The following is a 13,728-nucleotide window of genomic DNA, read 5'->3' as shown; positions in this document are numbered from 1 at the left end:
GAGAGGAGAATTTGATGATTATTTTGGTGAAGAATGGCATGATTCTGGGTTGTTCGCCGTTAGGGTGGCAATCGTTATCAGAATCTGGAATTTAAAAATGTTTTTTTTTTGGCAAACAATGAAGATTCCGTTTGAATGTTCTTCTCAAAGTTAAGAGAGAGGCAACACATTTAACACATTTAGTTTTTTTTAATATTTTTACAAAAATAAAAATAAAATTTAATTTATTAAAGGGCATATTTATTATTCGAGTATATTTTTTTTACTATTACATATCTATACCTCTCAACCAACCACACAAATACTATTACAATACTCATTCCATTAAATCTAACCAAACCATTGGTATGCCTATTTAATTCCATTATAGTCTTATTTCATTTCTACAAAATGACTATTCCATTACAGTCTTATTTCAGTTTAGTGAACCAAACGTGCTGTAATGTAAGTGATTGATTTTATTACGTGGTTACCATCAAAGATCCCCAAATTGGCAATATCTCATTCAATCCCCCCACAATTTCTCCTTTTATTTCTTCACTAAAAAGTTTTTTTCCCCTTCCCTTTTTTTTTTTTGATATTTTCCATTGGGAAGATGGTTTTGCTCTCTTGCTATCAAGAATGGAAGGTTTGTTCTTTTATTTTTGAAAATTAGAATTAAATTGTCTATTTTACGATAATAAAATGTAAAATCCGAAATTTAATACGAAATTTAAAGGATTATATTTTTAACATGTTTAAAAATCTGAAATTTTTGTTTATTTCTGGTAGAAAATAATTAGATTAGAGAATCATTAATGTTATTTATGGAAATTTAAGATTGACTATTCTTTATTAAAATATACAACTACTTGTTACAATTCAAATATGCAAAAACCGATTTAGGATTTTGTTTTCCTCTTTGTTTCTTGATGATGATGATTGTACTGATCCCACATATGCACCAATTCTGGTATATGTTAGGGCAAGCACAGCAAATCAATAAGGAAATGTTGGTAGAGGAAAGCCTTGGACCGGAATTACCAACCTCAAGATGTTTGGTCAACAATATTTTAATCAAGCATTAACTTGGTGGTAAGTGTTAGAGACAAGTTTCACCAGTGTTTTGAAATTTTCATTAGAGCTACCATTGGGTTTAACAGCCTTGCAAGCCAGCTCTTTTTGAACTCTAATTTTCTCTCTCATTTTCTTCCCTTCTTGGCTGCACAATATCAACTTCAATGCTTTCTTTGCTCCTTCTTTTGTCAATGTTCCACCTTCTAACCCCAACCCGAATCCCCATACAACCTCCACTGTACGAGTGTTCAATTGTTGGTCTCCAAAAAATGGCCTGCAGATCATTGGCACACATCCATTAATACTTTCCAGGACTGAATTCCATCCGACATGACTTACAAAAACCCCAACTGATGGATGTTCCAATATTTTCTGCTGAGGAGCCCATGGAACTATCTTTCCTTTGGAGCTGGTTCTTTCCAGGAATCCTAGTGGCAGCTGTTTCTCAGGACTTCCCCTCAAAGACCAAAGATATGGAAACTCACATTCTTCCAGGGCTTCACATAATGCATGTAGCTCATGGGGTGGTGGGGTTATCACGCTTCCAAAGCTGATGTATACCACCGACGCTGCCTCATGCTTGCTCATCCAATCCAAGGTCCCATGCGAGTCATCCACTGTGGAACTGGAAACTGATACCAGATTGAAGGGACCAACGTTGAGGAACGTACTGAATCTTAATTTCACCATGTTCACCACTGTATTATCCAAGTCTTCGTATGAATTTGTGGCAACTGCCGCGGCGCGTGACAGTGACACTCCCATTTTATACAACAATGCCGGCATGGGGGCGTCAATGTCTCCGGAGGTTAATCCATTGGGTAAGTCAGCAACACGTATGCTAGAAAAACCGGGAAGAAAATGAAGTGGTTTGTCTTTAGGACCTGCAAATTTATGAATATTCATATTTGTTCAGCACCCAATTGTTTTTGGAGGTAACGAAGTGTAATTTTAATATTAAAAACAACAACTTTTATACCTAAAAGTCTTAGGTTAAAGGTTTAAGTTTTTTTAATATATTAGCTTTCAGTAAATTCTTCAAAAATCCTATAGATTGCAATTAATATGCTTCACGGTCAATTTAATTAATTGATTTTGGACCAATTGTTGTTGTAACAAGAATAAAGTTTTTCTCTTTCATGCATGAAATTGGTAAGTTTATGAGCTAGTGTGTTAAAACCTACCTACCTAATAAAAACCATCCATATCCTACCTATCACAAAAAAGGGATTCAAAAGTTATTAAGCTAGTTAGGTTGAGTAGAAATTTTTTTAGATTAAAATTAAATTGTATAATTTTACGATAATAACAATATAATTTTATCATTTTAATAGTCTATATCATATGTATGAATCTTTACCGTTAATTCCTACATGGTGACGAATAATATCGGAGTCGACATGAACGAAGAGTGCCCTGGGACTAGCGGTCCAAAGAGCCACCCAAGGGATGTTAAGCTCATCCGCGATATCTGCCCCAAATGCATAAAATGCATCTGTTATCAAACAATCAAATGGTTTACCAGTTTCAAACACAACAGCATCTATAGCCTTCATAAAATTTCCAGGTACCGCCTTAAGGAAATAGTCGACAGGCTCGTGAGGATTTCCCCTAAAACTATACCCCACAGGTAATCCATCCCATACATTAAAAGGCTTGATTTTATCAAGATTTTTGGGAAAAGTTGAGTTGTTGGATTGTTGGGTGCTAAGGAAGGAAAACATGGTGTGGGGGCAGGCGTCTGATAGCTGGCGGATGAGGTTGAGAAGAGGGACAGCATGGGTGCCGAAGGGGAAAGCCAACACTGCTATGTGTTTAGAAGCATTCCTGTAACCTTCCATTGAATATTCTGTGAGGGGATTTGTTTTTCTCCAAGATTTGTGAGTTACGAAAATTAGATGAAAAACTATATTTAAACTAATAAGAAAAAACAAGTTTTGGTTGATAGTTTGCATTACGTTGGGACTTGAAATATGTGGTTTTTACATGCAACCATCATTTTCATTTTTCTAGAAACCAATGTTAGTTGTAGGGATTGTTACGTCCAAATTTAAGTTCCATTAGTAAGTTAATTTAAAAGTTACAATTTTATACGGAATTTATAAAAATTAAATATGATTTTAATTAAATAAATAAACTTAAAATAATAAAAATTTAAATTTAAATTTAAATCCCATCATATATTTTTTTAAAATTTAAATTCCATCATGGCATTGATTATATGTTGTTGATTGTTACTCAATTTTTTAAGTCATGATGGAGACCCGAGACACACATATTCCATCTTCAATACGGTGAGTGTACAATCACACTCGAGGACGTAACTTTAGAGCTAGGTTTACCGGTGGATGTGCCAGTCGTTACGGGATCAGTGGTCACTGGTGATTGGAGCGTTGTTTGCGAGCAACTATTAGGCAAGGTGCCAAACAAGTTTTACGGTACCCCGATAAAGTTGAAATTGTTGGAAGAAAATTTTGAATATCTCCACGAGAGATCAAGTGCCCTTGAAATAGAACAAGCCTGAGCATACAACCTGAAGTTAATCGAGGGTGTTCTAATGCTCGGTAAATCTTGAACTCTTGTACATTTAAGGTGGCTGCTACAACTTGTCGACTTGAAAGAAGTGGACCGACTTAGTTGAGGATCAGCCGTGTTGGTGATGTGGTACCGAGAGATGTGTCAGGCGACGCAACCACAAAAAATTAAAATCGGTGATTGCGTACTCCTTCTGCAGCCATGGGCATAGTTCTAATTATCATTTTTATGTCCTTGAGTCGACACCCCTTATACTTTCCCACTCGTAACAAGGTAAAATTAATTTGATAATATAGTTATCATAATATTAGTTCGTTATTATATTTTTGAAAAAAACATATTATTTGAATAGATGGAACTATAGCCCGAGTTATGTGAGACTACCCGAGGAGCTCAAAGATATCCGAATACTATTAGATTAACGTCGAAAGCGGATGTTGATTTTTTTTAAAAAATAATTATATAATATTTATCTAAGGATTTAAAAATTAATATTAAGTATATAATAAACTTTATTATTTCGTACTATAGTTTGAATGAATGTTATACTCCGGTTCAAGAATTCAAGAATGCATATTGTTCGAATTCGTGGTCAATCCCAATTATTGACACTCGAATGTGTCATTGATAGTTTACACCATAGTGGAGATGCACGAATTTGATCGAGTGATGCGGCAATTTGAGTTTAGGCAAACTATTCTGCTGCCACCCCAAGACATCGGAGCACTGCACAAGGTCGACTTGCGAGGGAGAACCGACAAAGATTGGCGTAAATTTCACTAGCAATATATCAACATTTGGGAGCATATATACGAATTCTTACCTATTCATGTACCATATTTCGCTCGGGAATTGGCCACCGCTTCGGAATGCATGTCACGCCGTACGAGGAGGCCAAATGACCGCACCGGAATCCAAGGCTTGAAGTAGGTACCGAGATAGGTTCATCAGCGGCTTCAACCCAACAAGTGGCTCCAATGGTTGTACCACACTATGTCCAAGTGGAGACCTTAGAAGTGGAACCGAATAACCTCTCTTATGAGGAAGAACTGGTTCAAATTTTGGTTGGAGAAGTGAAGGAACTCCGAAATAAAAGAATTCATTTGATGAAGGTTCTTTAGCGAAATCACAGGGTCAAGGAAGTTACCTGGGAAAGGAAGACTTCCATGAAGGAACAATATCCTCATCTTTTCGATAAGAAAAAAAATTTGGAGACGAAATTCTTTTATCGGAGAGAGAGTTGTCACACCCAAATTTTATTTTTAATGACCTTTAACTTTAGACGTCATCGAACCTAGATAAATTATTTTAAATTCAACACCTCTACAAATGAGAGATTAGAGTGATTTACATGTTGTGAATTATGGTATAATGAGGGGCTAGTTTTCTTCTTCTAATAGGTGCATGGCTAATAATATTAAATATTTATAATAGGATTAAAGAGGGGGCTAATAATAACCGTTGATTACAGCAAGTGTTTCTTCTTTTAATCCAAAAATTGATTTCATTAGCTAAGGGAGAAGAGGGAAGGAGCTCGCTTGAAGTTAGGGACGGTTGGGAGAAATTTTGGTGAGCTTTTCTTGGTCTTTGTCTATTCTAATTGCTCAAATTTTTACTGATTCAGTCTTGTTGTTTCGGTTGATGAATACCGTCCGTTTAGGACATGTTTAAGTTGTTTAACTTAGTGCTTTTGGTATACAAGATATTCGGTGTACACTCGGCTGTAATGTGTGTTGAATTAAGCTTTTAGTAAATTAACTTGCATGTTTCTCTAAGCTGCTATGCAGGAAAAAATTTCTGCTGTTCAGATAATAAAATGTGATGCTGTCCTAATGCTAGATTTTCAACATTTATTTTTATGCTAATGTGTCTAAATTATGTTGTTAATGTGTCTTGTTTATACCTTGCATTGCTGCTGATTTATGTTGTCCAAAGCTAGACATATTAGTGGTGTAATAACTATTTAATGCTTTGTTTTGTTTGTTGATTTATGTTGTCCAAAGCCAGACATATTAATGGTGTTGTTGTTTAATGCCCTGTTTTATTTGCTGATTTATGTTGTCCAAAGTAGGACATATTGATTTCGTTTTTGCTGCCTAGTGCCCTATTGTATTACCCTTACATTGTCCAAAATCAAGATGTGTTAAATGTTTTATAGCTGTTAAAATAACCTGCATTGTTGATGTATTATGCTGCCCAAAGTAGGAAATTAATGCTGTCCTGATGATGTGTATTCTGTGAGTTATCTGAAAAGTGGGCCGTGTGTCGAAAATAGCTTTGTGGAGGTTCGGAAGGACTGATAGAGGGAAGATAATTTAAGAAATGGAAAATGGCTTTGCAGAGGTTCAGAAGTGTTGATCAAAGTTTAAACAAAGGGAAGATATTTTGAAGAAGTGGAAAAATGGCTTTGCGGAGGTTCGGAAGGGTTGATCGGAGTTTAAGAATGAGGAAGTCATTAGCATTCTATAAGATGACAAATCATACCTTCTCATCTTTATGATTTGCTAATTTTCCCAAATGCACATTGTAATCGGTCCGACATCCTTGTATTTTGTATAGTTGTGCTAAATCCCATATCGTGTCGTGGGCTACTAATGTGGTGATGTTCATAAAATGTGCAAGAGCTACTATAAGATTGAACAATTTTGGAGAGAATTGTTGTAGTCTATACTGTTTTGTAGGAGGTTTTAAATTAAAAGTTTTGACTACCCTAACTAGTGGTTGAGAGTTCGATCATCGTCCTGAGTATGGAGTAGATTTAATGGGCCTACAGAATGCAGATAATTAATTACTAGACTCGCTCCAATAGATAACTTAAAAGATAAAAAAAATAATTTTGAACTTATGTGTTTCGTGTCTCCTAATTTTCAGATATCATCCTACACTCGAACTTCGGAGGGACTCAGCCAAATTGCGGACCCAATTTCTTTTTGAGGCCTTATTTTTTTTGTTTTGTAATGTGTACATATCGGGGCATCATATGCTTGACTACTCGTTGATCTTGGTATTCCCCTCTCTTTTTTTTATATGTCAAACTGTTGTATATGGTTGTTGAGTTAAGGAGTATCTTAGTGCGGTGATAGAAAAATGTATGAAATGTATAACAATATGCAACCGTATTAGTTAAGCCAAGTTCGTGATTCAAAACTCTCTGATGGAAGCTGAAATGGTTGTCGGTCGTTCGACTCGTTTTGGGGTTGTTACATTGCCAAATCCAATTGGAGAATTGGTTCGCGCATAGATAAGAAATTGTACCTATGCTACCAAATGTAGATATACTTGGCATGGAATTTCGCCTAATATTCACCGGTTCTTCCCCGCAAATTGATATTGTGCTGTTCTTTAGTGTCATGGGATGATGGTGGAATATTTTGCCTAAACCCTAACTGGCGCATCACTCGACCGGATTCGTGCATATCGACTGTCGCAAAAACTATCAATGGCACCTTGATATGCTATATATTGTGATTGACCAAAAATTTGGTCGAGATGCATTCTTCAATTCTCGGATTAACGTATGTCATCTATTCAAACTATAGTACGAAATTATAAATTTTATTAGGTACCTAATACTAAATTTCAAATACTTACGTAAATATTATATAATTTAAAATTCAAAACTAATGTGAGCTTCTTATCGTTGATCTTATAGTAGTCGGATATCTTCGAGCTCATCTGCTATACCTACATGACTCGTCTCATTGTTCGACCTATTCAAATAGTATGTTGTTTAAAAAATATAATAATTTAAAAAATATTATGATAACTATATTACCTATGGTAAATCTTTCCTTATTACGAGTAGGAATACATAAGGGGTGTTTACTCGGGGTTGTAAAAATGGTAGCCGGTACCATGCCCATGACTGAAGGAGTATGCAACCACCGATTTAAATTTTTTATGGTTCTGTCGCCCAACACATCTCTCGATACAATGTCGTCAATACAACTGATCCCCAACTGAGTCGCCCCACTTCTTTCAAGTCAACGAGTTTTAGAAGCCACATTAAATGTATTAGATTTCAAGATTTATCAGGCATTAGAAGACCCCCGATTAACCTTAGGATGAATGTTCGGACGTATTGTTCTATTTCAATGGCACTCACTGAGTTGTTGATATAATTGAAATTGTCTTCCAACCATTTCATCTCTACCCGACTACCACTAAACTTGTCAGACACCTTGCCTAATAGTTGCTCGCAAATTGTGCTCCAATTGCCAATGCTCACTGACCCCGTAATGACTGGCTTATCCACCAATAAACCGAGTTGTAAAGCTACATCCTCGAGTGTAATTGTATACTCATCGCACGAAAGATGGAATGTGTGTGTCTTGACTCTCCATCTTTCCACCAATGCGTTGATAAGTGCGGGATCCAATTTAATCCTCCGAGCATACAAGATACGTGCAAGAATCCCGCCTCTTGCAAGTGTTGTTTAATAACATGCGGTGCCCTTGTAGTTAAATTATGTGTGTAAGTCTCTAAATTTTGATTTTCGATCTGATTATATAAATATAAAAAAATATAAAATTAATAATGTTATAACAACTTAATAATGGACTTAATTAAAATTTAAAAATTAAAAATATTTTCTTACCAATTGCAATTGGACGCTGGAAATGTGTTTGTTATCCAAACGAATAAACGAAATTTCCATAATAAAAATAAATTAAAATCAAAGAAATTACAAAATATAATATTAAAACAACAAGATTTTGAGAGAAATTGAATGAAAAATTGAGAACTAAATAGTTAAGAGAATTGAGAGAATGTAATTTGAATGCAAATGACAGAAAATGACTTGGGTTTATATAGCAAATAAATTAGCCATTGGAAAAAAATTTTGCCATTGGATTTTTTACCATTGGGAAAAAGACGAGTTTTCAACTGAAAACAGGGCACGCTTTCTACCACCTCAATTAAAAACACGTCCCGCTGAACGCGTTTTTTATTTCTCTCACCAAAATCAACCTACTTTCCTATCTATATATATATATATATATATATATATATGATAAAATCGACCTAAATCTCTAATTTCTTTTTTAAATTGTCATAATCTAGTCAAAAACACTTTATACCTACTAATTATTTTATTTGTTCCATCCGGTTTTAAAATTTAACACTTAAATAAAAAAACCTAACTCATTTTATCTTCCCAAAAATTTAGTTAACCCTAAATCTTTTTCGTTGTTTATTTTAAATACCATTTTAATGAGTTAAATTAGCAGAATATATCAATTTCAAAAATATTAAGCAAAGTAGGTGGATTGTATATATAAATAAAAGAGTTATTAATTAAAACAATGAATTAAGAAACTAGAAAATAATATGTTTATTAATTAACAACATTAATTAAAATTTAAAAAAATATGAAATAAAAATACATACGTGAGTAGGAAAGGAAATAAACTCAGGGTTCAATTAATAAACCATAAACATTTAAGTATATGAGCAAAGGAGGTGATGGGTCAAATTATTAAAGAAAATACATTTTGTAGAATATGCTTTCCGACACCTCAACTGTTCCTTCTCTAAAATAAACTCATATCCCTAAATATGAGAAAAGACGACATACCTTACTAAATATTTTTAAAAGTCATATTTTATCTAATTTACCCCGGTTTAGTGTTTTCTATTTTAGAAAAATTGTACATATAAATTAGTATTATTATATTATTATTATTTCTATTAAAACCTACACGACTACACGTGGGAATTTAAGTTTTCATTTTATTATTTTCTTCTTGTCTCATACTCCTGTATCACCAGTAGCGTATCTAGAGGGTTGGCAGGGCTCCGATCCCCCTAAAATAAAAAATTATCTATTTAGGCCCTTTAAAAATTTAAAAATTTTAAATTAGTAAAGATAAAATTACATTTTGGCCCTCTAAAAATGACAAAATTTGATTTAATTCTTTAAAAATTATAAAAATATAGGCTATTAAAAATTACAATTTAATTTCGGCCCCCTTAAAAAATTTATCTGGCTTCGTCGTTACGTATCGCTAAAGTATTTAATCTCAGTGTTATTTTTATATTAATCGCACATCGCCCATCCCTTTCTCGTCTCCCCTCATTTTGCCATTTCCCCTTTTCTTTCTCCGTTTCCTCCGTCTTCATCAAGCAATGAAGCTTGTGGATCTCGTTGTTGTTTAACAAAAAGAAAAAAAAACACGAGGGTTAGGGTGCTGTCTTCATCAAGCAATGAAGAGGAAACGTTGTCACCGTCATTGATATAGCCACCACCGTCGTACTTTGATAGAGATTGGCATGTGGCGTTCTTGGAGATGATGTACAATTTGACGCTTCATCACTACCAACCGTAGGAGATCAATCGCCTCACCCTTTGAATGATACTCTTGCAGTTGCTGAGGATAACGATGACGATGATGTAGATCTGTTTAGTTAAGAGACCAAGTAGGAAAATAAGGTAGCAGAAGAACGCAGATAGAGCCACTGGCCTCCGCCAAGAAGAAAGAATGTGAGTCCTTTAACTTGTTTTTATTACGCATGTCAACTAATGCTTGTAAATTTTCTTTATGTTCTAAGTTGACTGTTTTAACTTGGGATTTTATTCTTCATTCTCAGCTCGCAAGTCCTCGGTACTGTTGGATATTAAACCATGGGATAAACATGAAGAAGCAGTAAGAGGTGTTATGATGGAGGGACTGCTTTGGGGAGCATGTAAGTGGTCTTTGAAGTTTTGAAGCATGCCATTACAGATCCTGTCAAGAAATCCAATTTTGATTTGGGAGTTCTTAACCTTTTATTATTATATATTATTATTCAGAATGTTGCACATGAGTCATTGAGGGAATCATTTGATAAAGGAGATTTTAGTTTAGATATGTTTTGACTATGAACACTGTTAGGGATTGTCACCAAAATCCTGTAACTTGTTGAATAAATAAATACAGCACAACTTGAATCCGTATAGAACTATTTTTCTTCTATTTAACTTTGACTAGAACAAAGTTTTTTAAACCCTTAAATAGAAGTAGTCGAAACTTTTTTTGTATACTTCGTTTTTCTCAACATTAGTGAATTTCTCCTCCTCTGCTTGTAGTTTTCCCCGAAAGGTTTCCACGTAAAAAATGTATTCTTATTTTTTTTTCTTATCTTATTACTTTTGGATCATTCCACCACCATTATCGGCGTTTATTATAACAAACACTTTATATATTACAGTTTTGAGCATTTATGCCACATTTGAATGTTTAATTCTAAAAGTGTCTGAATTCTGGCAACATGCCAACTAAAAGGGTAAGCCCGCTGCCTCTCATTTTATCTCCATGTTCTGAATCATACACACGATGAAGCAAATTAATGACATGAGATGGTTTGTGAAATGCGTTTGAGGTAAAATGCTGTGAACAAAAAGAGGTGTTCGATCATTTATGTAAAGAAATGTTGATGGAGGGCGTCGTCAAAGTGTAACCATTGTCTTCATCAGACCATTTATACTACTATGGTGTAATTATGTTCCATAGGAATATATGTAGACTATAATTATGTATTTGGACTATATTGGGTTGGTGTATTTGGTTTTGTTTGATTTTATTTAGATTATGTTTGTATATTGAATTAAGGCTATAAATAAATTAATATTTTAATTCTTCTGATGAAAAATTAACACTATTAAATTAAATTACAATATTAGCAATTGGACCTATGCTGATGGTCCACACTATTACCATACGTTCCAGGATATAATTGGAATTTCACTTTACACTGATGCAAGAACAACCGTCGGTATATCTGAATTAATACACTCTTTACTAACTATTCACGCTGTCATTGTATGCCTAGGGATAATAATTGGAATTTCCTAAGAGCTATTACTATATGTTTGATGTCTATACCAACAAATGATATGCTTGAACTGTCGATATAGGCCTTGGTGCCTATTCTATGGTCACATTTTCCGATGGTAAAATCTATACTGACGTTACATTTAGTAACGGTTATTTTCCTGTTGGAATAGCCCATTTGTTTGTCGGTATAGAGTTTCTAGATCTATTAGCGACAGTTTTTGAGTCGTTATTTATGACAATTTGTTTGAAGTGATTTCTTACATTAAGCGACAATATCATCTCATACTTAACATATAACAATTTACCATTCAAAAAATTTAAAATAAATGAGAAAAATAAAAATAAAAACGATTTTTCTGTACTAACCATATTGTAACTAGTATGATCAAAATTTACACAAAAAATGGAACCTAAAATTTGTTGTTCTGATTTACTATCGAAATATGTATTTCAGTAGATACAATCAATAGCAATACAAATTTAACTTCTTTGTTACACACTAATCTGATAAAAAAAATCTATTTGTTTGTTGCGAAGCTCAAATTTGATATAGCAAAATGACTAAAAAGGTGTAGCATATAAAAGTACACACTAAACCCCATATCTGTAAATGTGAAAGCTCATCAATATTCCAGTTTTTATTTCACATAAGTCGCAGTTACAAAAATTTCATGAAAGCAAATCATTAATGAAATTCAATAAGGTCTTTCTCCGATGAAATTCCCAGGAGGATCATAGTTGCAAGTCATGAAAACACCCTTTCCTCCATCACAAACCACCCTGGCACACCCAACTCTTTTGGTACTGCTCCACACTATCTGCGTATAATGCCCACATTCCTGCCCTCCGGCACAGGAATTAGACCAGTAATTGTACCATTTACTCTCGGACACCCAAGCAGCAACCGCGTCGGCAGGCATCCAGCCATCACCACCACCCCAAAATATGTTTTCTCCGTAAGGTCCATTGGAGTGCCTCAAAGCACAATCTTCACGCCTTTGGTTAGCATACCATTGAGCATAATGTGCGAGCCTTTCATCCCACACCAATGGTGGCATTCTATTGGCGGCACGAGCAGCATTTTGAGGAGCCATGAACTGGTTAACCAGGCTGAGGTAATTGGCCTCAGGGGTTGAGAATAACAATACGAAAACAATGATGGCGCCATTGCAGACTCTCATTTGAGAATTTTCCATCAAGGACTAGGAGTGTTAGTGGAATGTACAAATTCTCACAATATAAAATACGAAAGAGTTGTTCTATTTAATTTGTTTGTTTTTCTTATTATATAAATAAGGAGATAGCTTGTGTATGGGATATGGCAAGCATGTTCGATTATGATTGCCACATTTGTTGTTGTGGAGTCAAGGTTTTTAAAACAAAATTTTCAGTTTATAATTCAGTTTTAGCTTGATTTGCATAAGTATTGCTGCTTATGCAGGAGGATGTGGGTTCGAGTGTGTTAGCGCATATTATCATCATATTTAAATATTTCACCTTATTCTAAGCAAAAATCAAATTTTAAACCTAAAGTTCTTATAGGATAATATAATATTAAATAAATAAAATGAAATGGAATTAATTAAAAATATTCTACATTAAGTGATAAGTAGCTCTTATCTACTTATTATTTCCCACGTTTTTTTTTATAAAAAATCCTATCAGATTGTTTTTATTTTGGATTATCAAGTGTAAAACTTAAATCATTGAAAATATTTTCAATGGTCAATCAAACAATACCTAAATTTCCTAGTGCTAAATTAAATATTCAAAATTATCAAAATATTTTTGAATTAATTATTCATAAGTTGATGGACATTGTTAGGAAAAATTAGTAACTTTAGAAAAAATTAGTGATTTAGACGGTTGGTTCTTCAGAAAGCACTTTACATTAAATAAGTTTTCTTTTGATAGCTTAACTTCTTTGGTTTGTTGGTTAAATGCTTGCATTTTTACCCTTGGTCTTAGATTTGAATCTTCTCCCATGTTTATTTATACATTTTTAATGAATGTTGCTTCAAGCTCATTTTTATTTTATTTTTAAAATTTTTAATTAATAAACACGTTATTTTCAAGTTTTTAATTTTATTTTTAATTAATAACTTATTTATTTATATAGAAAAATAATAATTATATAATTATACAATGAAAATAATTATATATATATATATATCATTATGTTAAATATATTTTGTTTTAAAAGCATCAACGGGTTAAATATATTATGTTAAATATAATTTTACATACAGATGGGTTATGAGTTAACATTAACAGGTTAGAGAAAAATGTGTTAGGATCAACGGGGTTTACTAAGGGTTAA

At 33.6% G+C, this 13,728-nt stretch overlaps 2 protein-coding genes across 2 annotated transcripts; both read right to left on the bottom strand.

Annotated features, from left to right (window-relative positions):
* Positions 1–882: 882 nt before the first annotated feature.
* On the bottom strand, positions 883–2,901 carry LOC105778786 (flavonoid 3-O-glucosyltransferase-like). Its single transcript, XM_052629013.1, has 2 exons — positions 2,417–2,901; positions 883–1,940 (listed from the first exon to the last, which is right to left on the bottom strand). Exons 1-2 carry the CDS (start codon positions 2,895–2,897, stop codon positions 1,057–1,059), a joined length of 1,365 nt encoding a protein of 454 aa, XP_052484973.1. The 5' UTR covers positions 2,898–2,901; the 3' UTR covers positions 883–1,056.
* A 9,108-nt stretch (positions 2,902–12,009) lies between these two features.
* On the bottom strand, positions 12,010–12,622 carry LOC105779997 (pathogenesis-related protein PR-1). Its single transcript, XM_012604047.2, has one exon. It carries the CDS (start codon positions 12,602–12,604, stop codon positions 12,104–12,106), a length of 501 nt encoding a protein of 166 aa, XP_012459501.1. The 5' UTR covers positions 12,605–12,622; the 3' UTR covers positions 12,010–12,103.
* Positions 12,623–13,728: the final 1,106 nt, after the last annotated feature.

The sequence above is a fragment of the Gossypium raimondii genome, chromosome 4 (assembly GCF_025698545.1).
Source record: "Gossypium raimondii isolate GPD5lz chromosome 4, ASM2569854v1, whole genome shotgun sequence".
NCBI lineage: Eukaryota > Viridiplantae > Streptophyta > Magnoliopsida > Malvales > Malvaceae > Gossypium > Gossypium raimondii.
Note: the sequence above shows the minus strand (reverse complement) of the source record. Positions and strands in the feature narration are given on the sequence as shown.